Source organism: Leptidea sinapis, chromosome 34 (assembly GCF_905404315.1).
Source record: "Leptidea sinapis chromosome 34, ilLepSina1.1, whole genome shotgun sequence".
Classification (NCBI taxonomy): domain Eukaryota; kingdom Metazoa; phylum Arthropoda; class Insecta; order Lepidoptera; family Pieridae; genus Leptidea; species Leptidea sinapis.
In genome coordinates, this window is record NC_066298.1 from 10,138,181 (window position 1) to 10,165,309 (window position 27,129).

General features: G+C 37.5%; 2 protein-coding genes and 1 non-coding gene across 3 annotated transcripts; 1 reads left to right on the plus strand and 2 right to left on the minus strand.

The window, feature by feature from the left end:
• Positions 1–13,489: 13,489 nt before the first annotated feature.
• On the plus strand, positions 13,490–16,516 carry LOC126974848 (uncharacterized). Its single transcript, XM_050822518.1, has 4 exons — positions 13,490–14,095; positions 14,286–14,328; positions 15,860–16,141; positions 16,233–16,516. Exons 1-4 carry the CDS (start codon positions 13,490–13,492, stop codon positions 16,514–16,516), a joined length of 1,215 nt encoding a protein of 404 aa, XP_050678475.1.
• Positions 16,517–24,364: 7,848 nt separating this feature from the next.
• On the minus strand, positions 24,365–24,814 carry LOC126974849 (histone-lysine N-methyltransferase SETMAR-like). Its single transcript, XM_050822519.1, has one exon. The coding sequence runs from the start codon at positions 24,812–24,814 to the stop codon at positions 24,365–24,367; it is 450 nt and encodes a 149-aa protein (XP_050678476.1).
• Positions 24,815–25,848: 1,034 nt separating this feature from the next.
• Positions 25,849–25,920, minus strand: Trnae-uuc (transfer RNA glutamic acid (anticodon UUC)). The gene has a single exon. It is a non-coding gene; the product is annotated as a tRNA-Glu (tRNA).
• Between the last annotated feature and the right edge of the window lie 1,209 nt (positions 25,921–27,129).

Sequence of the window (27,129 nt, forward strand, 5' to 3'; positions counted from 1 at the left end):
AATATTGTGTAATTCTCAAGTTACGGCGCTGATATTTAAATAAAACTAACAAAACAAAACCTTCACAAGAGCCAGGAAATTATAATTGTCTTATAATAATTATTCCCGTAACCTTTACATTTAGGTACGGACAGCGACCACGCACCCATTTTCGCGGAACCTTTGTCGTTTATAATTGTAATGAATACACAGAAGAATGTTATCTTTGTACACAAAACCGCCATTATAGCCTTACCCTGTTCATACACAGACTTAATTAACATCTGAAATTAAACCTTCTAATACTGTCCAAACATTTTTGTTTAAATGTTGTACTCAAGAACGTCGAGCTACGAGCGAAGATGTTTGGGTACTCGTCTTGGCTCGGGTGTAATTGGCGGTGCGAGTGCGGTCGAGATCGGGCGCCGCGCAAGCGCCGAGCAGGCAGTGAGGGAAGTACTATCGAGCGAAGTGGTTGTGTCGCACGCGCATGCCGGAAGCAATACGTTCTTATTACGTAATCTATAATAGCTGTTATGTAAAGTGTAACGAAAGTGAAAGTGTTTAACTTGCTGTGGTATTCAACGCTCACAACTATGGACAACCACGAAGATATTATTGTGAGATATAGAAATTATAAAAAAAAATAGATCCTGACCATGTTACCGTTACTGCCCCGTCATATATATAAGAGAAAAAATGGTTTGTTATGTGAATTCTCATAGGAGTTGTTCAGATTAATAACAGTAGCGATATTCTACCATCAGAAATTTCGTCAAAAAGCGAAATTCTACCCGCATCGGAGGAACAACTGCCCAAACCCTCCATAGCCACGACTTTTCTGCCGAACACTGAGGTCGACACAGTAGATGAGGCACTGAAGCTGATCCGAGTGCAAAATGCGGGACTGAACACCGAACACTGGAAGGTGCTCCACGCGAGGGAGGACAAGGGAGGCCAAGTGGTCACTTTTTCCTTGGACGATCCCTCCGCGGAGGCTCTGAAAGAGTCCGAGTGCAGAGCTGCCCTTGGTGTTAGAAAGATTAATTTTAAGATCAAGGGCGTCTCTGAGGGTTCCGCATCCGCGAGTGGACGGCAACCCATCCAGACCAGCGGGCCTGTGCGGCCGGGAACATCCGGGATCTCAAGGACCCCGCAACGGCCGGTTGCCCCCAAAACTATGACCCGGGGCAAAGGGCCGATGTCTAGGAACGTCTCAGGTCCCCTCAGGGGAGGAAAGGATCTGAGTCGGGCTAATTCTGGCCGCGGGCAGAAATACCCATTCCAGAAGACAGACCGACCTAAGCCTTCCACCTCCAGTGGGATCCAATGACGCACCGCAGTGATAGGGCGAAGATACTTCAGGCAAACCTCCACCACGCCAAAGCTGCTACTGCAGTAATTGAGAAATGCCTCGCGAATAGAGTGATCCTCTTGGCCCTACTACAAGAGCCGTGGGTCAACACCGGCAAAATATTGGGACTGAACGCCGCTGGTAAGTTAATCTACAATACCAGCGGATCAAAACCCAGCCCAACCCGAGGCTAGCTGCCCTCTCTCCTTACAACACTCAAACAGGAATGTGCCTTGGTGGAATTCAAACTTGAACAAACTTAGGAAGAAATCCAGAAGGCGTTTAACAGGGCTAAAATGACCCAAGAATGGGAACCCTACAAGGAAGCCCTAACAGAATACAACAGAGAAGTTAGGAACGCCAAACGAGCATCTTGGAAGAGGTTCTCCGAGGATTTATCTAAAACTCCCCAAGGAGCCCGAATACACAAACTGCTCGCCAAGGACAAACCTAGCCAAATCGGCCTGCTTAAGAGACCAGATGGATCTTTACAGCCGACGGGGTAGAAAACGTAAGAGTACTGATACCACCACTTTCCGGGGGCTACCCATTAACCATCTGTAGCAACGCCTACACAAAGGCCTCTTGACGAGGACTGGCATAGATCGGCAAAGATAATTAGACCCCGGGATATAAGGTGCGCCATCAAAACTCTGAAACCCTATAAGTCAAGCGGTCTAGACAACATTTTTCCAGTGCTTCTTCAAAAAGGCTTGGATATCCTAGTACCGCTACTAGTCAAAATATACCGGGTAAGCTTTGCCTGGGGCTATCTTCCAGAACAATGGACTAAGGCTAAAGTATTATTTATACCTAAGGCAGGCAGAAAGGACTACTCCCTACCAAGCTTCTTCAGGCCCATAAGGCCTTACCTCCTTTCTCCTGAAGGTTATTGAGAAAGTCTTGGACAGATACATAAGAGAGGATGTTCTAAACATAAAGCCCATTCATAGTTCTCAACACGCCTACTGTATAGGCAGGTCTACAGAAACGGCCCTTCTACAACTTGTGGATAGAGTCGAGAAGGCGTTACAAGACAAACAAATTGCACTCTGTGCGTTTCTAGACATTGAGGGCGCCTTTGACAATACCCCGACAGACACGCTAGTAAAGGGACTAATTAACAAAAACGTAGACTCCACCACTGTCAAATGGGTAAGGTCAATGCTCTCAAATCGCAAAGCTCTAATCTCCCTCCATGGGACATCACTGGAGCTATAGGTACACTACTCGAGGTTGCCCACAAGGTGGCGTTCTTTCGCCACTTCTATGGACACTAGCAGTAGACGAACTACTCAGTAAGCTGGCAGAACTCAGGATTGATGCACTAGGATACGCAGACGACCTAGTTATTATCGTCAGAGGTTTCTGCCAAAGCCTACTAAGCTCTATATTGCAAGAGGCGCTAAACACCATCTCACAGTGGTGTACAGCCAACAAACTGTCAGTCAACGCAGGAAAGACTGTTATTGTGCCATTCACGAGGAAACGAACACTTAACAAACTGAAGTCTCCCACATTGAACGGCTCTACTTTAGAATTCTCAGCTGAGGTTAACTATCTGGGAGTCACATTCGACCAGAAACTCAAATGGAATTCTCACATCGACAAAGCCGTAAAAAAGGCCAAAACAACCTTGGGTGTATGTCGACGTCTGGTAGGGAGACATTGGGGAATGCGCCCAAAGATCCTCCTATGGCTATTCACAGCAATTGTGAGACCAACAATCACATACGCCTCCATTGTGTGGTGGAACAAAGCCAGCCAGAAAAAAACTGCAGACAGACTAAATAGCCTGCAGAGACTTGCCTGTATGTTGGTAACCGGGGCCATGACGTCTTCTCCTGGTGCGGCCATTGAAGCAATGCTAAACCTACCGCCTCTTCCACTGTTCATACAGCAAGAGGCGAAGGCAAGCATGCTGAGGGCAATCGCTCAGGGGGGTTCATGTAACAGGATGTCGCAAACGCTTAGGACTTTAGAAGACTCAGTTCTGAGAGACCATATATTGGGCATGTTATCTGATCAGATGATTCCACAATTAATCTCTGTTAAGCACTATATCGTGGAACTACCTTTCAGGGACGACTGGATGAACAACAAAGTCTCGTGGAAGGACGGGAGCCTCATGTGGTTCACCGATGGGTCCAAAATGGAAAAAGAAGTTGGCTGTGGGGTCTATGGAGAACGCCCATTTAAATCCAGCATGAACCTGGGGAGCTTTATCTCCATATTTCAAGCAGAGGTGTCACGCCATCTTGGAATGCGCAGAAACCAATATCCAAAAAGGCTACTTCAACCATAACAAATACATTCACTCTGATAGTCAGGCAGCATTGTTGGCCTAAAGACGATGACTTGACGATGTCTAAGTTAATCAATAATTGCGTTGAATGCCTAAATTCATTAGACATGAGAAACAGAGTGATTCTCAGATGGGTCCTAGGGCATGCCGGAATCATAGGCAATGAAATGGCCGATGAGCTCGCAAGAGCTGGGGCTAAAGCAGTCCAATATGGTCCGGAACCCATTTGTGGACTATCTAAGAGCGACATCCGACACACCCTGAGTAACCAATGTAAACAAGAAGCACTTAAACGCTGGAACAACTCTTCAGGTTTAAACCACTCTAAAGCACTGACAAGGGCATTCAACAGCAGCTATGCGAATGAAGCCCTATCTTTGAATAGCAAAAATCTATGCATACTCACTAGGATGCTCACCGGGCACTGTCGCCTAAACAAGCCCCTCAGTGTGGTCGGCATCAAAAGCGACAAAACTTGCAGATTCTGCCTTGAGGATGATGAAACGCCTATTCATCTAGTCTGCGACTGCGGCCCACTAATGCATAAGCGTAACACAATCTTTGGCGACTACTTCGTGCCACCAGATAGTGTTTGCAACACTCGCGTCAAGGAATAACTGCGGTTCGTAAAGTCGGCAGGACTTGACTACGAGCTTTAGTATGAATGGCGAACACAATAGTTCAATTTTGGACGCGGTGTTACTAGGAATCTTTAGGACTAGGTAATAGCCACCCGTCTTTAAATAATAATAATAACAATAATAATAAACGCATTTCTCTATTTCTGGTGTTACAAACTTAAAGTTTGTGGAGGTGTCCAAAGAAATCTGAAAGCGTTCTCAGGTTCGATAGCTGGGCTGATCCATTGGCTAAAACAACTGCCAGCGCTTGGGTTACCGTAGTAACCAATAACTGTACTGAGACACGTAGTTGGTACTTTGTATAATCTCCGAACCTCTAACCCTCTTTTGCCTTTGGGGTTAGAGGTTCGGAGATTATACAAAGTAAGAACTCGACACCAAACGGCACAAACGGAAAGCCCAAATTATTTGTCACGTTTTTTGATCACAAATCCCATGATTTGTACAGCAACGTGATGGTCTCACTACTAAATTTAATAAAAACGGTGTAATAAAAACATTGAAGAAACAGAGGTTTGATTTTTCATATAAGATACGAAGAAGCTTTTCCCCCAGCCTGAGATGTCAACCTGAATAAATTCCGCCAACATGGTATACACTAATATAAACACAGTATAATAAAACAACAATAACATTCATATGGTAAGTACCTATAATTATGCTTCAGTTATATGTTTGCGACCACATAGATTGTTTTACTCGGATCTACTCCATTTTTTTAATTTTATTTTTTGAAAACTTTGACTGGAAGGAAACAACACTAAATATTACGAGTATGCTACCAGAATAGGTCAGAGAAAACCACATTAATAAATTTAACCATTTTTTAGAATCACGAGGACACTTACGAACAACATAAAAACTCTATTTTATTGATCACCGCCGCCCACATTATCTTGCAACACCAGAGAAGTCACAGGAGCGTTGCCGGCCTTTAAGGAAGGTGTACGCGCTTTTTTTTAAGCTACCCATGTCGTATCGTCCCAGAAATACCACACAAGGAAGCTCATTCCGCTGCTTTGTAGTACGTGAAAAATAGGTCCTTGACAACCGCACTGTGGAGGACCGCAACACATCCAGATGGTGGGGATGATATCCAAACTTATGGCGTGTCATGCGAAGGTGGAATTCGGCAGCAGGAATAAGCTCTTCGTAACACCTCCCATGATAAATGCGGTAGAAGACACACAAAGAAGCGACGTCTCTGCGTAATGCCAAGTGACAATTCGAGCTGCTCTGCGTTGCACGCGGTCAAATGGATCTAGCTGATACTGAGGTGCGCCAGACCAGAGATGACAGTAATACTCCATGTTTGGGTGGACCAGCGCTTTGTAAAGCGCTAGAATGTGGGCCGCCTTGATAAATTGCCGTGCTCTATTATAGACGTCCAGCTTCTTCGAAGCCAATTTGGCTTTGCCCTCCAAATGGCCAACGTGTATATAATATTTTTTACAATAAATTTTGTGCACAAATACGGCAGGCTTACTATCATAATATGTATAGGCACCTATATGCAAATGTATAATCACAATAATCTTTTAGGTCAGTCGTCAGCTTAACGAAAATACAATTTATCTCAACACTCAATTAAAAGAATTGAACTGAGACACCCGCTGACCCATTTCCGCGTACCGGCCGGTCAGGTCAATGCTTTACGAATACCCCATTTTAGCGCTAAACTCGCAGTTTTAAAGTCTTATATCCTGTGACAAACTCTTAAATTGAATTCTTAGCCCATTGGTTCTAATTTAACTGGAGTACCTCGAGAGCTCATGAATAGTTCTTTGTGAACCATTTAAATTTCTCAGAAGTTCCTTCGATACTTAATGGATTTTCTAAAAAGGATTAAAAGTATGCTGTTCATGCTTTGGTTATGGTTTGTAAAGCAGCTTTGGTACAGTTTAGTAAGTATTGCATAATATGTAGATGAACTTGAATTGTTTTGTTATTCGGTAGATTTCTCGTGACAAGTATCGTCATGCTCGCTTAAATACCTCTACTTGTGGCGGCGACGTGGGGCGGGTCGTTCCCTTCCCTAAAATATGGTCGAGGGAGGCGATGGCTGGTCCATGCGTCATGCTCGTGAACGGGTGCTACTCGTGGTGGCTGGATGAACTTGTTACCGGAAGGTCTGCTTGATGTGTTTTTATTATTATTATTTCCTTTAAAGTTAAAGTTATTATATATATTTTATTTTATGAAATGCTCACATAATGCCTCTATTTATTTACGGTATTTGTGGATTGATGCATCTACTATACTCAATAACTCTTGTGTTTATAAGTATTAATTTACAATTTTTTTCTTTTTTTGACTTACTCGTGTAAGCCTTTCAGTTTTTGACATTTAAGTATTTTTGTTGCGTCACTTTGCATATATTGTAATTGAAATGATTTGTAAAACAATTAAAATGTAAATCTTGACTTAAAAGAGTTTCTTGCTACTTCTTCTCATTACCTCAACTCTTTACGAAGTAGCGGTAAATTCAATAAGAAACAATATTTTTTTTTTTGACATTCATAAGTGTCATTTCCGTGACCTACATGAATAAAGTGTTTTTGAATTTGAATTTGAATTTAGTGAAACCTTGTGTCACTGTGGCCAATGTGATCTACTATGATAGGTACTGTTAATTGACCAATGCTAACTATAGCTCACTGCTCAATGCACTGTAATGGGCATGGCGTATCAATTACCATCAGCTGAACGTCCTGCTCGGCTCGTCCCTTATTTTCATAAAAAACTGTAAAGTAGATCCTGTGGATGAAGCCTCAACCTGAGAGTTGAACAAGACAAAAGATTAATCAACGATACGTCACTCGAACGGTTGGCTCAGTGGAAAGAGCTCTCGCATGGAACGCGATCGCGGGTTCGAGTCCCGCATCGTTCATAAATATTGTTTTTAAATTTAATTTCTGTAATTAATCCTAGAAGTGAGGGTTATCACTTTAAAAATAATAAATTGTTTAAAAATATGATAATTCTGTAAACTAATTCTTTGGCTTCGGTATTGTCTGTAGAGCACACAGCAAGTATGCATTAAAAACATTTATCTACACCCATGCTTTAAATCCTCTATTAAAGATTCTGAAACAGTAAGCTTATTGCCAACATTAAAACACCCAATGTTCTAAAAACCATTACATCATCAAAACCAGTGTTGTAATGTTGTACTGAATTTCATAACAAAACTCCTGTTTTTTTTCGATCCCTTCATGCGCAAAGAGTTTCAACAGACAGCCACATTCTTATTGCTCGATGCGTGGTATCTGTATGAATTTCAAAAAAATAACATTTTCGTTTACGCGCGTTCAACACTACCACAACGTAATTAAAAACCTTAACCCCAACGCCTTATAAAAAAAGTAGGTTATTCGAATCCCCGCCATTTATCTTCGATATTTTTACTGTTTTGTTTACAAAAAATGAGCGATTCATTTTAAACGCTGCAAAAGAACAGTATATTCGAGTGAATTGTTGCACTATACAAAATATAAATTACTACTAAAATAAATAATTGTTTCATTAATACTTAGTTTATTTGTATAAAATCAGTAATGAATGATATTAGGTTACTACTAGGACTGGTGTTTTAATGTTAGCAGTAAGCTATATGTTCCAGAATCTTTTCGAGGATTCATATTCTGGGTGTAGATAAAGTCTTGTATGCAACTGTTGATAATTAGGTATTAAAACACTCATGTAATAAATCCACATTCGTTGCATAAATAACTATTAATATACAGTTTTTTATTTGTTACGATTTTATTATAACATTTATATATAGTTAGATATGACTCAGATGTAAATAGTAGATTCCAAATCTAAAACTTTTTGTCTTTATCTTTACCTTTATCACTACAGAATTACACGACAGGGAGAAGTAATTTTAAGCTTGGAGTAAGTTTACATTGCTTTTATTAATAAGACAGTAAAGATCTTTGGTTCTCTAAGATAAGCTTATTAATAGGGTACTTTGATATTTCTTTTATAAATGTCATTTGAAACTTTGCTTTTATATATCTTCTTCTTTATTAAGGCCAGGACAGATACTCGACTTTATATTGACTATCTGGCTTTTCAAAGTTACCACCAAAATATTTTACAGCGAACACATGTGAGTGATAAATGGCTTCATAAATAACATATTCACATGTGGAATGCTTTTAGTGTGTTTCAGTGCATGAGATGGTTTTGTATGCACCATGAAATACTGATGTTACAAAATAGGATTATAAATAAAGACGTACAAAACCTTTGCGTTATGACATTCAAAAACTTATTAAAAAACGTTTGTATGGTAAAGGTTAGGTTACTATTACTAAAATGACTTTCAATGATACCATAGATTGGGAATGGAACGACCGCTCTCAAACTACCAGTGCCTATTACCAGTGGGAGGCTCCTTTGCACAGGATGACAGCTATGTTATGGGTTCCACAACGGCACCTATTTCTGCCGTGAAGCAGAAATGTGTAATCTTTACTGTGTTTCGGTCTGAAGGCCGCCGTAGCTAGTGAAATTACTGGGCCAATGAGACTTAACATTTTATGTCTCAAGGTGACGAGCGCAGTTGTAGTGCCGCTCAGAATTTTTGGGTCTTTCAAGAATCCTGATCGTCATTGCATTGTAATGGGCAGGACGTATCAATTACCATCAGCTGAACGTCCTGCTCGTCTCGTCCCTTATTTTCATAAAAAAAGCTAGTAACTAGCTAATAAATTTTTCAACAAACATGCTTGTAAAGGAAGCCTTATTACATCGTTTTTAGGGCCATAAACCGAACTATAACACACACGTGCATAATAATGTTACACACTAGTACATAATAGGATTATCTCTACAAAGTTAAGTTAGTACCTTACTGCAAATTATATGAGAGTAAACAGAGCATTTTCAATTTAAGTGGGTAATACAGTTTTTTTATAACAACAAAGAGTTTTTATGCCGCGGAAAATCCATTTACATTTTTGGAATAAATAAATGTGTCCCTAATTAAGACGAAAAACATTTAATGTATCAAATTATTATTAGGCTGTGAGTTACGCAGGCCCAACACGGCTAAACCTGCATACGTTGCCACCCCGTACCCCGACGTAGTGCTGATCGAGCACCCATTGTCTTTTACATTTCTTTAGTTTAATTATAATATTGTTTAATCAGTCTTGTTCCAATTTACCTGTGAGTAACATTAAATATTGTTAAATAAAGTGCTTTTTAAAAACTTAATTCCCGACGCCCGATACATAACTGGCGCAGTCGAGTAGTCTCGCGGTAGCTTCTTTTTGTCGGTATAAAATCTTCCGATTGTAAAGTAGCTGTGGTTTTCGAGCCGCTAAACCGCAAGAATCAAAGAACCTCGTCGGTCGTTGGGACATTATCATCAACGCGCACGAAAACCCGGAACATTGGGAATTCACGCGCTGGGCAAGACTCGACAGCAGATGCAGATGCTGATTTGGTGAGTACTCTCGCTATTCAAGTATCCTGCTATGTCTACTGTCCTAGTATTATATATATTTTATTATAAAAGTTAAAGAACGTTGCGTACAGCTAATATCGCTAAATAACGGGTTACACTTACTTAGTGACAAGAAAGGTGTATCTAGGTGATAATTACCGAGTATTAAAACAATAGTGTAATCCGAAACGCAATGTCTTTCAGTGAATGTGATAAGGATTTTAAATTCCTTGCCAATTTATTACCACGGTATGATGGGAACCCAAAGTTATTAAACTTTTATATTAGAGAAGGAGAATATTATATAACTTTTAAGTGAACCCTCCTGGGTTCACCCGGCATTTATATGTTTATTGAAAAGTGAGTTAGGAGGTGTCGCTATTGATGCGATAGCCTACGAAGAGTCGTTAATAACGTGGGACTCCATTAAAAACGCTCTAATTAGACGTTTAGGAGAACCGCGCAACGAAATCCAGGTGATGCAGGAGCTCACGCGGACTCGTAGGAATAAATACGAAGATGCGAAGACATTTGACAAACGACTGCGTGAGTTGTTAGATACTCTTTACTCGGTCGGTAAACACGGAGACCGTTGGTACTATGAGGAAATGGTTATAGAGCAATATACTAATCAATTAGATATCAATGTTTCGTTAGGAGTTAGAATAAGTAAACCGTTAACATTAGAGTCAGCAATTATGGCAGCAAGGCAGGAAGAGGCTAGGCTCGTCCACAGTAAACCTTTTTATAACGGGTCACCTGCTTCCCATTTTAAGCAAAAGGATGCCCCTAGAGTTTCGCAACAGCGGAATATTCCATCAAGGAATTTTATAGGGACGCAACCTCAGCACCACCAGCCTTCTAATATCGTAAATCGTCAAAATGTGTCTATACCCCCTACACCTAATTTTAAGAGAAACTCAGGTAATTTTAGGAATAGTAACAGCGCGAACTTTAGGCAATTTAATGTACCTCAAAGACAGGTAACTCCTAAAATAAGTTCAGACGTTACTATGCGAGCCGTGAGTAAACCGGATACGCCCCAGTACGCTGCTCAGAATGTTTTCTATACTCAAGGTCAACCAGTATTATATGGCAATGAATGCCATAGCAACTACAATGAAGGTGAGTACCCATATCATGTAGTACAGGAACCTGAAGAGGAGTACCAGCAGGATTTTCCTCAAACCCAGGAGTTGCCAGACCAGACCTAGTGAAAATAAACTTGTTGGTCAGGGATCACCTCCCTTACATAGAAATACCCGAATAAGGAGGTAAGTTTCTTATTGACACTGGAGCAAGCCGAAGTGTGATTGCTTCAGATGCTATTTTTAATACGTATTATGAACCTTATGTGGATTATGAACCTTTTGAAATATCAACGGCTCATAGTGTTTCTCGCCATAATTATGTAATAAACCTTCTCTTACCACCAATTTTTAATATTAAACTTAGTCATAAATTTCTTATATTTGATTTCGATCCTAAATATAGAGGTCTTATAGGTTGTGACTTATTGAGGCCATTAAAAAGTACAATAGATTTTAATAAAAATATATTGCGCACATCGGCGGTAGATATCCCGATGTACCTAAATAAACCAATTAGGAAAATTAAAATAGGTCCTAAATGTGAAAAATTGGTTCATGTGAAAACACATCACATCGACGGCCAATATTCACATGAAAAACTTTATTGGTCGGAAGACTTAGTCACCCGCAGCCTTCGTGACGGTAAAAAATGGTTCCTTCAGAACCACGGTTATAAACTATAATAACGAAAATAAATTTATCCCAGTTATAACCAATATTAAGTTAAAAAAATTACCGAAAATCTTGAAACAAGTAAAATAAATTCGTTAAAAGTAAATCCAGATGTGGACAAAACATTAAAAGAAAATTTAAATCAAATACGTACAAATCACATGAATGAGGAAGAAAAAAGGGAAATAACAAAAATATGTTATCAATATCGTGAAATTTTCTATTCAGAACCCTTAACTTTCACTCATGCTGTGAAACACGAACTAAGATTGACAAATAACAACCCTATCTTTGTTCGTAACTACAGACAAGCCCCTAAACAACGGGACGAAACAAAGAAACAAATTGATAACTTATTACGACAAGGTATCAGAAGAGAGAGCATATCACCTTGGTGGTGTCCAACACATATAGTACCGAAGAAACCAGATGCGTCCGGTAAAGTTAAGTGGCGTCTTGTTATAGATTAAAGACGTCTTAGTGATAGAATAGTAGAAGATAAGTATCCCTTGCCTAATATACATGACATACTTGATAGGTTAGGAAGAGCCCAATACTTTACAACATTAGATTTAGCTAGTGGGTACCATCAAGTGGAAATGCACCCTAATGATATAGAAAAGACAGCATTCTCTACAGAGAGAGGGCATTACGAATTTTTAAGAATGCCCTTTGGCTTAAAAAACGCACCAAGTACGTTTCAGAGGCTAATGGACGATATACTTAGAGGCCTTAGCAACTTTTATACGTACCTTGATGACGTAATAATAGCTTCTACATCGCTTCAGGAACACATTGACAAACTTAGACAGGTATTTGATAGTTTTAAAACTCATAATTTAAAAATACAACTTGAAAAATCTGAATTTTTACAAAAACAAGTGAACTTTTTAGGGCACGAACTAACGGACGAAGGTCTTAAACCAAATAAAGACAAAATAAAAGCCGTATTAAACTTCCCATTGCCCCAAAATCAAAAAGAAATAAAAGCATTTCTTGGACTTGTAGGATACTACAGGAAGTTCATAAAAGATTTTGCTAAACTTACAAAACCAATGACACTTTGTTTAAAGAAACACAGTAAAATTACGCACAACGCTGAATTTATTGATTCTTTTAATAAATGTAAACAAATCTTAAGAAATGCCCCAATCTTACAATATCCAAACTTTGATGAAACTTTTATATTAACAACAGATGCATCAGACGTAGCTCTTAGCGCGGTTTTATCACAAGGAAAAGTGGGATCGGATAAGCCGGTAGCCTACGCATCACGTACAGAATCGCGTTATTCAACTATTGAAAAAGAACTGTTAGCCATTATATGGGCAACAAAATATTTTAGACCTTATCTATATGGTAACAAATTTACAATTTACACAGACCACAGACCACTCACTTGGCTTATGTCATTAAAGGACCCTAATTCTAAGTTAACTCGCTGGCGTCTAAAGCTTGCTGAGTATGATTATAACGTAATATACAAAAAAGGACGTCAAAACACGAATGCAGATGCATTATCTAGGGTTAAAATTTTCATCAAAGATGTTTTTATACCAATTAATAATACGAAACAGGAAATTATACGTTTCTTAAAAGAACATACTATAGCAGGTAGAATATTCCATTGCTATTTCTATAATGAAGAGCTATACTTGGCCTTTTCTAGAGTATATACTACAATCTTTAACGATAGAGGCCCTAAATTAATAAGATGCACAACTCGCGTCACTTTAGTTGAAAATAAAAATGAACAACAAGAATTAATTAAGAAATACCACGAAGGAAAAACAGCCCATCGAGGTATTCAAGAGACGCATAAGCAGTTACACCGAAATTACCATTGGCCTAATATGTTGCTTACGATTCAAAGATATATTGTGTGATGTATGTGACATATGTCTTAAAGCAAAATATGAACGAAATCCATTTAAACCAGCTTTAGCATTCACTGATACACCCAGAAAACCAATGGAACACCTTTACATGGATCTGTACTCGACAGGAGGAGTTACATTTCTAACTATAATCGATAATTTTTCTAAATTTTCTCAAGCTATTCCCATCAGTGCATGTAGCAGTGTTCATGTAGCAGACGCACTGTTACAAGTCATATCGACATTGGGACTTCCACACCAAATCACAAAAGACTCAGGCACAAAGTTTGATAATGATGTAATCAAAGAAATTTGTGCATTACACAATATTCATATGCACTTCTCAACACCGTATAACCCTAATTCTAATTCACCAATAGAACGGTTACACTCAACTCTTTCAGAAATTATTAGAATTCAAAAGATGACAAATAAGGATGACACAACTGAGACAATAATGAAATACGCACTCATTGCGTATAATAACACTATACACTCAGCGACAAATTACACTCCACATGAAGTACTATTCGGACACACAGCATCACGAAACTTTTTGGAAATTTACTACCCCAAAGAGTTTTACCAGGATTATGTAATAAAACACAAGATGAACACCAAAGCCGTACAAGAATGCATAGCAGCTCATATGTCAAAAAACAAGGAGGCTGTCATCGCCAAGCGCAACCAAAACGCCGAAGAAATTGCGCTCAAGGTAGGTGAAATAGTATAAAAACAGGTAGCTAAGACAGCAAGAAATGATAAAACTAAGCCCGTATTTAAAGGTCCGTATAAAATTATTCATCTTCACCCTAATAACGTAGCGGAGATTATAGGTAACCACCCTAACTCAAAATCAATCAGAGTACACTTCAAGCATCTACGAAGACCTCATCTTGTTTCAGGGTCCTCATCTCAGGAGCAATCGTGCTCACAACAACCGCCGACGTAACGCTTGTCCCTATAAATGATGAGAACGGAATCCTTTTGCTTAAACAGGGTTAAGTACTACGACAAGTCGATTATTCTAATCTTGCATGTGTCTATAATGTCACGTACCTACATTTAACATCAATTAAACTTTTATCTTTATTCGAGAGTGTTAAAGCTGCCTAAAAAGATACATCAATTGGAGACAGACATAGATCGTATAAAGATCAAATAGTACATAGTTTATCTCTTATAAGTAAGAAAATTAGTTTTATTATTCCACACACAAAAAGAAGGAAGAGAGGCCTTGTAAATGGTTTAGGCTCTATAGTATTGACACGGGAGTGGGTCAGGGATTGGAAATAATACTCCGCTTATAGGAACGAGTCTTTATTTGCGTTCACTTTTTCTGAACTTGCACTTCGCCGGTCTGCGGCTGTTCCTCTTGTGGGCGGCGGTACCTTCAACGCGTCACACCGCACCGAACACTAAGTCTCTTCTATCTTCTTCCTCTTGGAACACTTCCACTTTTCACTACTTCTTCTTTTCTTCTTCTTCTTCTTTACACTTTCGAGTCAGAACTAGAACTGCCGTAGGCCACGCTTAGTACGGCTTATATACCCCCGGATCCGTTCTATTTTCAAAATGATTCTCCCATTCCATCTTTAAATTTAAATTGTAGTAGAAAATTCTTTTAACTATTTTTATCCTGCTTACACATTTTCCATCCCTTTTTTTCTGTTCGATTTGATCCTGAACTAACTAGAAATTTCCTTTAACTTCACAAAACCCAAAAAAATCCATACACTGGTAGGTGTATCGAAAGTAAACACTTTTCCGCTGAGCTACGAGTAATGCTGACGGAGCTGTTGAAATTAACAATGTCTTGAAGTTTGACAACTCTCGTCATATACTTCGAAGGGATGCTACGCAACAGTATAATCAATTACAGAAAATTTGGATAACGATGATGCACTTAAATTCGAAGCAGAAATTTCTAATATTAATAATAAAGTAAATAATATCGCGAGCATCCAGGGCAAATCCCTGATACTGGCCGAAAATACCATTAAAGAATTTAGCCATCAAATTGAGAAAATAAATTTAAATCAAAATAAATTGCTTCTAACCATCCAAAATCAATCACGGATCAGCGATAAGATTGCCAACCATCTACATTTCTTAGAGATATACATAGAAATAGACTTTAGCTTACAAATTATTTTAGATAGATTAGAAATTTTAGAAGACGCAATGACGTTTGCGCAATTAGGAGTAATGCACCCTAGTATTATAAGTCCATACAACCTTTTAAATGAAATTTCATTAATTAATAAAAAACATACGTTTTTGCCAGTAGCAGATATAAGTTTAAATAAGATTCATGAGTTGGAAAAATCTATAAAAGTAAAATCAAATAGTACGGAACATTCTTTGACTTTTATCTTAGAAATCCCTTCCATTGATTCTAATATATATGACCTCATCCACATGTACTCCATCCCTAACTCGTCAAACCTAACTATTATTCCAAAATCCAAATACCTAGCACTTGGTAGCGATGAGTACGAATACCTGGAAGGCAAATGCAGAACAATGAACGGAAACACGCAGCTCTGCGAGATGTCCAACACAGCATCCAAGAGGGCATCGGAAGATTGTATTATATCGCGAATTCAACACCGCACGTCAAACTGTACATACGCGAAAATGCAGATTAATAAAAGTATAGTGCAGAGGATCAAGGACAATACTTGGATAATTGTCCTGAGAGAAGAAACAGTCATCCACATCAAGTGTTTAGCAAAATCTACTTACAAAAAGGCTTCAGGTACATTCCTACTTACCCTTACAGAGGAATGATGAACCGCAAAGAAATTACATTTAATGAAGTTGTTCCACTGCCTAAAAATATTGAAAAGAGTGTACCAGTACAGTATACAACCTGCAGCACCTTCTGGAGACAACCCAAGAAATATCTGTCACAGAGGAACCGTACTGGACCACCATGATGGCAACACCAAGTTGGACTACCCTTATCCTATATGGCTTGCTGATTGCTGTTGGAGTCACAAGGATCATTAGCTGGAGGAAGTCGCATGCAGCCAAGGACACCGCTGTACAATACACTGAGGACACTGTGGGAAGCTGCCGGGTCAGCTTCCAGCTTAAGGAGGGAGGAGTTACGCAGGCCCAACACGGCTAAACCTGCATACGTTGCCACCCCGTACCCCGACGTAGTGCTGATCGAGCACCCATCGTCTTTTACATTTCTTTAGTTTAATTATAATAGTGTTTAATCAGTCTTGTTCCAATTTACCTGTGAGTAACATTAAATATTGTTAAATAAAGTGCTTTTTAAAAAATTAATTCCCGACGCCCGATAAATAACTTGTGTGGCTACATTTATTCAATCACCTTACATTTGGCTTACAGTGGGTCATGTATCAAGTATGTCGATGGTACATTGTTGATGATTGATGGAAAGTAAGTTATTGCAAACGATCTGTCATTTAAAATAGCTTGAGCCGTAGGTGAGGGTGTCTTATTTTAGGAGTTTTCAATAACCAACCGTGTGTCAATTAATAAGTATTAATTGTGAATTAAATTATGTGATATTTTTGCAATTAGACTATTTTTTACAGTGAAACTAGGCAACGGGGTCTTACGCGTATACAGTATATTAGATTTCTGACAACTGTTGATGTGAAAATAATTAAATTAAAAAAAAAAAAAAACTTAAACTGCAAAAACAAGTCACCACCGCGTCAAAGAAGGATGCAAAGGATTTAATTTTCGAATCATAATTATAGCCTCTGAAAATACGCCATTTTTAATAACTGTATAGATTTTTTTATATTAAATTTACCTTTTAACATTTCGTAATCAGCCACCGACGGACGCTGTTCTTCAATAGAAAAGAAAATATGAAATAAGTATCAGGGAATAATATAATATATACAAAAACTTCCGGGATCTATTCTATCCATTGGTGAAAAGAACATGAAAATCGGTTCGGTAGTTTTTAAGTTTGTCGTGAACAGACAGACAGACAGACGTGGCAAGGACTTTGTTTTATAATAATATGTAGTTAAGCGTCGGAGGCGCAATAGGCAGAACCAGTGCAGAACCGTTATCTCTCATCACAAGTCACGAACCAATGTGTATTCTGTTTTCGAATTCCGAATTTCGAATTTACGTTTTAAATATGTTCGTTTATTCGACGCTCTTTAAGGTCGGCTATGTTCTTGTAAATATCACTTTCTACAAGAGAGTATGGGCTCTACATCTTGTATCATTTACATATCGTCATCAGCCGGAAGACGTCTACTGTTTGACAAAGGCCACTCCTAAAGATCTCCACCACGATTGGTCCTGCGCTGCCCTCGAGATCGTTGATCAGATCGTCGGTCCATCCTTTGGGGGTCTACCAACATTGTGACTTCCGGTAAATGGTATCCATTAGAGGACTTTACTGCTCCAATAGCCATCTGTCCGTCGAACTATGTGTCCTGCCCATTGCCACTTCAGTTTAGGAATTTGGGGGCTATGTCGGTATGTAGTTGTTTTCCTACAGATCTCCTCATTTCTGATTCCATCTCGCAGGGAACTCCGAGCAAAGCCCTCTCCATTACCCTCTAACTGACCATGAGCTTTCATGTATACAAGTATACAAATATGTATACATATACCATCAGGAAAGTATAAACTGTAAATGTATGTAAAATACGAATTCCATTAATAATATTATCTAGTAATTGTTACAATTTTGATATTTATTATACTTGGGTATAAAAATGGGAGCTCCTAATAATCCAATATTGTATTAAGCCTGAAAATCTGAAGAAACAGCTGAACAATTCTGTATTTATGGAAACATAATCATCCATCGCTTAATCTTTCGCAGCGTGGGTTGCCGACAACGTTCGGATTTGATAATTTGGCAAGCTCTTATCGAGTATTATATAAATACTGGCATTTTAAATGTCTACATGAAATTTTAAATAGATATTACAACTTTGTTATAATGTCTTTCTCTACTCTTTATTTGTAGTCATCTTCAAAAAAGTACGTAATCAAGTGTTCTGTTTGCTCATTGTAAACTACATCTTTTGTGGACCGGTTTTAATTGTTTCTACATTTCTTCATGATGGCCGATCATAATAAATCATAACTCATAATGGTATCTATGAGTTTATGACAGTAATCCTTAAATCGTATAAGTAAACATATAATTTCTTAGTTTTATCAATTTTCAAAGGGTTTTTTTAAGAAAATAAGGAACAAGATGAACAGGACGTTCAGCTGATGGTTATTAATACGGCCTGCCCATTACGATGCAGTGCCCTTTAGGATTCTTGAAAAACCTCAAAACTTCTTAACAGCTCTACAACTGCGCTCGTCACCTTGAGACAAAAGATGTAAAGTCGCATTTGCCCATGAATGACACTAGCTACGGCGCCCTTCAGACCGAAACCCAATAATGTTTACTCATTATTGTTTCAAGGTAAAAATAGCCGCCGTTCTTTTACCCATAATCTAGCCGACATCCTGTGCAATAGAGCCTCAATTACATAATGTGTCACTTGGTGAGACGAGATATTTAAGCGCTTGTAACTAACTAAATCTAAAGGATTTTCTTTTTGTGTAAGAGGGGGCAAATGGGTAAGAAAGTCACGTAATGGGGAGTGGTGAGACAACCGCCAATAAACATCCACAAAACCTGGTATCAAGACAAGCGTTACCGGCCTTTATGGTGAGAATATCTGCGAGAGAGGTAACCTAGCTCCGCTCGATTCCTCAAGGCCGTTGGCTCGGTCTGTTTCGGAATCAATCTGTAACGATGTTTCAAAGTTAATAAAAAAAAACACATATGAAAAAAACTATTCGTAAATAATTAAAAAAAAATTCGTAGTTTTTTTGAGATTTCTTAAAATCTAATTGTATTGTATTTAAAATCTAAGTTTGGTCAAGCTCTTTCGTATGATGCCAAACCCAATGAATCGGTCGAGCCATTCTAAGAGATTTACATACATCCATATATATATATACACACACACACACACACACAAAAACATACATACAGACGTACGGACACCATCGCGGGAAGGGAAAGGAAGGGAAGCTTCCTAGGACGTTAAAACGACGAGATCTGAGTTAAACTCTATTTTCGAAAATCGGGTGAAACCAATAACTGCTCAAATTTTCGAAGCTTTTAAATTTTTCTTAGCGGAAAGTTAAAAAACAATTTCGGTTTTAAGAAAACTGCTTTTTTGACATATATAGAGTAGAGTACTTACACAAACACTTCGCTTATGAGGTGTATTGTACCCGTATTGTATTTTATGAATTATGTTGGAGTGAGATTGTTTATTGCAATTATTTGTGAAATTAATTTATATTTTTTATTGTTTTTTAGGATTTCATTCTCCTTTTAGTATTTATTAAATTATTTTATTTTTATGTGCACGATGTATGCACCTATATACATTTTTTATATATATTTTAATGCCAATACAGGACGAGACGAGCAGGACGTTCAACTGAAGGTAATTGATACGTCCTGCCCATTACAATGCAGTGCCTTTCAGGATTGTTGAAAAACCCAAAAACTAAGCGGCACTACAATTATTGCGCTCGTCACCTTGCGACATAATATGTTAATTCTCATTTGCCCAGTAATTACACTAGCTGCGGCGCCCTTCAGACCGAAATACATTAATGCTTACTTATTATGCTTCACGGCAGAAATAGGCGCCGTTGTGGTTCCCATAATCTAGCCGTCATCCTGTGCAAAGGAGCCTCCCACTGGTAAAACCTATACTTGCAGGAACACGATTTGTAAACTTGGTGTTATAATATTACGAATTGACATCCTGTGTTAGTGGACCTTAAATAAGTACAACGTTGTTACAAGCACTTTAAAACCTAATATAATTTATCTAAAACGTCGGAAACTTTATGCAAATTGGAACACGAAGGGTTTCCAGGCCACTTGTTATGGAAAATCTCGCTGTAGACGTGGTCATTCGAATGTAAACTCGTGCTATTCCATACAGATGTGACTATACACGTTATATATCAATTTATGTTCACTATTTTCTCTTCGCATTTAAATTCGCCTCTTTATCCATCAATTTTGAGATTATTACATTATGTAAATGACCTTATTTAGTACACAAATTGAATGCACTGAGTTATTAAATTAACTGTCTACAAAAGCTGATGCGTACAAATTTAAAATGACTATCAGGATTTTTCTAATAAAAGGTACGTAGGTATGCTAAAATAACTTTTTTACCGACTTCTGAAATGGAGGAGGTTCTCTATTTGACGGTATTTTTTTATGTTTGGTACCTCAGAACTTTCATCTGGGTGAATCTGAATGAATTTTGATGGTTCTTTTTTATTTAAATGCTTTCGGTGTAGGCTAAGGTTGGCTTGTAACTACCCACATAGGTACGACTTTTAGGTAGTCTAATAAATTGCATTTCATTTAACTATGGGAGCTATAGGAGAATTCTTGATATATGTTGATTATTAAGTTGTGGAAGAATACGCAATTATTTTATTACATTTTAGTGCATAATATTATATTGTTTTCCAATAGTGTTTTTTTAGTAAAGTTAAGTATTAGATTATATAGATTAATGTAGATTGGTTTGATTTTAAATAAGAGTAAAAGTAATAATAATAATTCTTCGTCCTAGCCCTCCGAAAACAACAGGGCCCCAGGGCACTAGATTTTTCAGATACACCAAAACCGAGAGTGCCGTACGGCACCCTACTCCTTCACAAAGTTCTGAACCTTATTTTATTTATAAGATGGTTTATTTTGCACGGTATTAAAGCTTGTTTCAATAGCTTTCTGATACATTCATTTAAATCATCCTAATTATAAGCAATCTATTAATACACGTAAAAAAATACCCACTTACAGAACGCTGCGCGTGCGCCAAAATCACGCCGATCTGAAGCATACCGTGCGATCAGTTTCCAAGAACGGAAAAGCTAGGTAAAAAACGGAACCCTTACAGATTCGTCATGTCTGTCTGTCTGCCCGTGTACGTCACAGACACTTTTTTCCAAAACTATAAGAACTATACTATTGAAACTAGTTAAATAGATGTATTCTGTGAACCGCATTAACATTTTCACACAAAAATAGAAAAAAAAGACAATCCTTATTTTAATTAATATTATACATATTTCAAAACATAATTGAATTAAATTTAAATAAAAGAAATCTTGAACTGAAACGATTGTCAAAATTTGTTATTTCAGATACATATTATTATATTGCGTTCAAAAAAAGTTCACACCACGTAATTAATGCTTAAAATTTACAAAGAGAAGGAAAAGTTTATTAAAATATATAAAGGCAATGCTCGCGTGTATATAAATAATTCGTATGCAATGTTGAATCAATAAAATAAATGGAGACGGGCAACCAGGTTCAAAGCTGTAACTTTCCAGTCTACTGCGTTTATGTTCTATTTAGAGACTGTATTACTTTACTCTACGATACTCTGTCTACATACATTTTATATTAAATAGTAAGCGAAGTAAATTTATAGTAGACAAAAAACGAAATATGCCGCAAATTAAACTATCTATAACAAGCTACTGCAATATACATTGCCGCATTGACACCAGTTGTTTAAAATATTCTTGATCAATAAGCTGCAATGTAAAACTTATTGATATACAATTTTTAGGTTTAAAAAATTATTGAAGTGTCCTAAGTATGTGATTTTTTAGGAGTAGAAATTCCTATAGGTTTTGTCTATAATCAATTCGACACGTGTTCCGCCTCTACACGAGGCATCCTCAGGAGATGTTGCCTCGCCAAATTCTGGCACGAGACTCAGTCAACTGCCAGGATTTGCGACATCTTCTTTAGGTTAATCATAGTGGCAATGTTACCTAAAATACTTTTTTTTCTAACGGTACTGTCGTAATTCCAACAAGAAGTTGATATAATATCAACTCGCATGCCGTTACCAAGGACTTAGCCGATTTGTAAATTGAAATCGCCTATCAGCTATGTGCGAACAATAGGAACGTGAGGCCTCATTACGTCAATGAGATCGTGTTAGCAGCAAAACGATCATTTCGCAGAAATGATTGTACGTTTGTCGTGAACAATGCAATTTGTGTTACTATTTCTGTCATTATATCATTGGTGCTGGTATAAAAATTGTTTTGAATACAAAAACTGTTTTCTCTCTCTTCTTTTTATAGCATGCAATCAATTCTAGAACTATGAGCAGATGTATGTTCAGGGACTTGTCTGGCAGACATAATTTCTTCGTAGGATAGATCCCTTCCATCCTCCGTTTTTCTAGCCTCGATGATTTTTCAATCTATTTTTGTAGATCCCAGAATAGGCAACGATTTCTTCTCAAATCATTCTTTTGTACTGATGTAAGTACTTACTACATAGTAAGTAAAGCACAGGTCCAACAACTGATCCTTGATGCAATCCCGCTTGATTATCATAAAATGTCGAAGCACAATAGTTTTATTTTTCTAATTCTTGTAGTATTAGAGCCTTTATTTAACACAGAAACCCTTCATTAGCGCTCTATCGAAGGCCGAAACAATAAATACATACAGCTAAATAGTTAGATCCACAGCATCTCTCATATCATTATATTATGTATACCCGGGGGACTTGTTCTTGGTTGTTGTTGGTTTTGCTGAATACAAATTAGAAACTTTTTATTGCTTACTTGATTCTTGTTTAAGCGGTTAAGTTATTAATCGTCTTGTTGAGGAAGTAGTCGGCAAGCTTATGGATATGAAAGATCTTATTTCAATTGCTTGCAAAAAAGTCATGATAAGTTTTTTTATTGAAGGTAAGTATCAGATCCCTTAATTTCTCTTGCAACACCAGAGGAATCACAATATCATTGCTGGCTTCAAATAGTTATACAATAATATTTTTGAATTACCCATGATAGAAAATAGCTTCCTAGAAATACCGCGCAAGCCAGAAGGTCATTCTAAAGTTGGGTTTGATGGTATGTTGTATGTATGTTATAATATCATTTTTTTCACAAATTTGTAAGGATTACTGAAAAATACGTATTTTCTGGAAGAAGTTTTATGGACTTAATGTACATTATTTTTCGTTGCTTTTCGTTCTCTTGCTTGTCGTCAACAGGCGGTATGTATTGGATGAAACATCATTCTTTTCGACCACATTCGTGTTGACGATATAAGGGCCCAGTGAAAGCGAAATTCAAAAATGTTTGCACAATACTGGTTCACGTCTGAAAAAGGCCCACTTGGCGCTGTATCAACTCCGGAGTCGGCAAACGAGGCCTTTCTCTGTCTTTTATGTTTATGCCATTTCGTCGAGACTATTGGCGGTGAGTTATAACGGCGCTGCGGATATTGTGTAAAACACTATTATCATGTCTCAGCAGGGCTACAATAACAGTTAACGCTCGCATTTATTTCGGTCGACGGATCACCAACGGATCCAATGCGGAAGTGGTGTCACTATTCTTGCTACAATTCCGCCGTCCACTCTATATTTGAAATTATGTTATAATTTGTTATTAAATATTAGTCTACCCAATAGACGCTGTTCTTTCGATAGAAAAAAAAGATGTTCCCAAGTATACAGGAATAATGTCGTCTAAGATCATCGGAAATGAATAATTTTATTATATGTAGACTTAATAAAATGATAAGTATTAATATAGTTTTTGTGTAAACAGCTTCTACATCACTGTTACATAATTGCCAATTTTTTAAACATTAAAATGTATGTGATCCGAAATAGACATAATATATGCTATTGCGGACAAAAGTCCGCAATAGCATATAGCTGTAGACCTATCATTATAAGACACACAATTCCAACGTGCATTTTGTTGCATCTAAAAGTGTTTAGACAGCGTTTTCGTTGAAAGCTTCCAGTCAGCTTATTTTCTTCCGACACCTCCACCAAATATCGTTTTAATATATTAGGTCTTTATGAAATTGCCGATTTGTATGAAAAAAGTTAAACGAATTTCATTTCATGTATTTTTTATTTGTATTAATCGAAGTAATCACCCATGCAATCAATGAATCTTTGCCAACTCAGTGGCAGCTTATTGATGCCCTTCTTAAAGAAATGAGCTGTACGGGAGGCAACATATTTTCTAAAGGCATTTTGTACTGCCTCTCGTGTATTGAATTTGTTTCCCGCCAAGAAGTTATCCAAATTCTGGAAAAAGTAGTAGTCTATAGGCGCAAGGTCTGGTGAGTAGGGCGGATGACGGAGAACTTCCAACTCCAGTTCTTGCAACTTGGAGAACGTCTGCTGTGCGTTATTGTTGTGCAGGAGCAGCGGAGACGAGCGATTGACCAATGCTGGTAGGAGATGTGCTAGCTTCTCCATCATTGTGTTCAGTTCTTCACAGTACACATCTGCAGTGATACTTACCCCGATTGGTAAGAAGCTGTGATGAATCACACCGGCGCTAGACCACCAAACAGTGACCATCACTTTTCTAGGGTAAGTTTTCGTTTAGGACATTGTTTAAGTGCTGAACCAGGATCCAACCAACTTGCAGAGCGCTTGCGGTTATCAAACAGAATCCATTTTTCATCGCAGGTAACAATGCGGTTCAAAATTCCTTAATTTTTGTGTCTCTTGAGTAGTGCAAGGCACGTCTCGACGCGTACTTCGCGCTATAATTAAGTTTGTCATTCACAGTCACCCATTTGTCAAGCTTTTTTACCTTGACAATTTGACGCATATGTACCAATATTGTTTTGACGCTAACACCGAAAGCTGCTGCTAATTCAGCCGTAGATTGTGTATCATCAGCTTCCACAATCGCCTTTAATTCGTCATTGTCGACCAAAGTCTTCGGACGACCGCGAGGTTCATTGTTCAGGTCGAAATTTCCAGAACCGCAGCGAGCAAACCAATAACAGGTGGTGCGATGGTTTGTAGTGTTAGCTCTCTAAGCGTCGTTGATGTTGCGTGCCCCTTGTGCCGCGTTGCTGCCACAACGGTACACATATTCCATAATTATTCGAATTTTTAACGTATCCGTGATGACGAAAAAGATTGAAATGCGATGAAAATTTAACACTAATCAATAAACAAATGACTACTATTCGAAAAAGAATTCCATGTTTTTAAAATAAAATTGATTTCAAATTAGAATTCTTAGTCATACTAAAATTATTTTGATTTGAAAAGGCCAGTACTATAGAACGGCAATTGCATAGGTAAAGACCTAGATACATACATAATGTATACTAAAACTTAACAAATGGTGAAAAAAGCATGAAAATAAATGCAGAAGTTTTTGAGTTTATCGTGAACAGACAGACAGATTTGATTGAGTTAGATTGTACTATTCTATCTTCAATGTTTGTATATTTGTTCCCTCTCATACTTCCGGAACCAATGATAGGATTATGATGAAACTGATAGATTATGGCACGCAATCTATTATGTTTGAACCAATATTAATTTATCGATACTACCCTTGTTTTACAAAAAATCTAACACAAAAAAGAGCATTCCCGTACCGGGAATCGAACCCGAGCCTCCTGGGTGAAAGCCAGGTATCCTAGCCACTAGACCATACGGGAGTTGCCAGATAGGTCAAAATTATTAATAAGCTAATGCTTTTTTACTTTTCAAAAAATATTATTACGTTGTATCCATTTTGAATTGTTGTTGCAATAAAATTAAATGGACATCGCGATTGTTTCGAGAACAAAAATTTAACACCGAGCATTGTAATGTATTATACTAATCATGATCTGAATATTTACATTAGCGCCATCTAGGCACTTACAATTAAACTCGTTAAAACGTCACAATCCGAGGCTTGAATCAAAAGTGAAAAATAACTACGTAATCTTGTAGATGGCGCTAATCTATAAAGTTATCTAATAAGTTTTGGTTTTCTTATACATGTATTCCCATATATACATTATATAATAAAATCGTTACAACGTAAAAACTGTATATTGAATATTTTTTAAAGTTAAATATTAGCTATATATATTAACACAATTAACCGAAATATAACAAACGCGTGCATAATTACACACAAGTGCATAATATAATTAATTAGTAGTATCTAGTAGTATAAGAAATGATATCAAAAAGAATTCTAAAGGAATCAATTTTGAGAAAATAAATGCCTTTCTTTTCTTCTTTTGGCAATAGCGTTTACTTTTTGCCAATAACGTAAATTAAAAGATTGGGAAACTAAGTTAAAAAAGGATACGGAACACGGGAAAGGATCAGATAAGTAGAAAGAGGATTGAAACGGATATTAAAAATTTCATAAATATACATATATACTTGCTACTTACACAACATTACAAATATTTAAACTTTAATATGATTCTGAAGAATGAAAGATGACAATATTTTATAAAATTTACATGGATACATAATAAGACAGGATATACAGGTAGGAAAAGGAACATTAAGAGATATTAGATCATTCAGGAATGAGGAGCGGTCGTATAGAGAACATGAAAAGAAAATGTGATCTAGATCACATTTATCGGATTCACATTCACACATGTCAGTAGATACAATGCCTAATCTATTAAGATGAACAGGAGTGCAAACATGACCCAAACGCATTCTTATGATAGAAGAACATACTAACTTATTGCATTTGGCACGGAAAAACCATGGTTTAAATGAAATAAGTGGCTGAAGGTTAAAATATTTCCTGCCTTTTGATTGACCAGTTTCAGTCCAAAGTCTATTCCAACAATCCTGAAGGTGAACTATAGGAAGAGCACCTAGATCCTGGCAAAAAACTTTATAAGGGA

What these genes read in the sequence shown, in the direction of transcription:
- LOC126974848 (XM_050822518.1), top strand. Translation starts at nt 13,490, where the DNA reads ATGGATCTGTACTCGACAGGAGGAGTTACATTTCTAACTATAATCGAT. An exon ending in CCGAAGAAATTGCGCTCAAG is followed by an intron (nt 14,096 to 14,285) that starts GTAGGTGAAATA and finishes ATCTTGTTTCAG; the next exon opens with GGTCCTCATCTCAGGAGCAA. An exon ending in TGCTCACAACAACCGCCGAC is followed by an intron (nt 14,329 to 15,859) that starts GTAACGCTTGTC and finishes CCAAATACCTAG; the next exon opens with CACTTGGTAGCGATGAGTAC.
- LOC126974849 (XM_050822519.1), bottom strand. Translation starts at nt 24,814, where the DNA reads ATGGTCACTGTTTGGTGGTCTAGCGCCGGTGTGATTCATCACAGCTTC.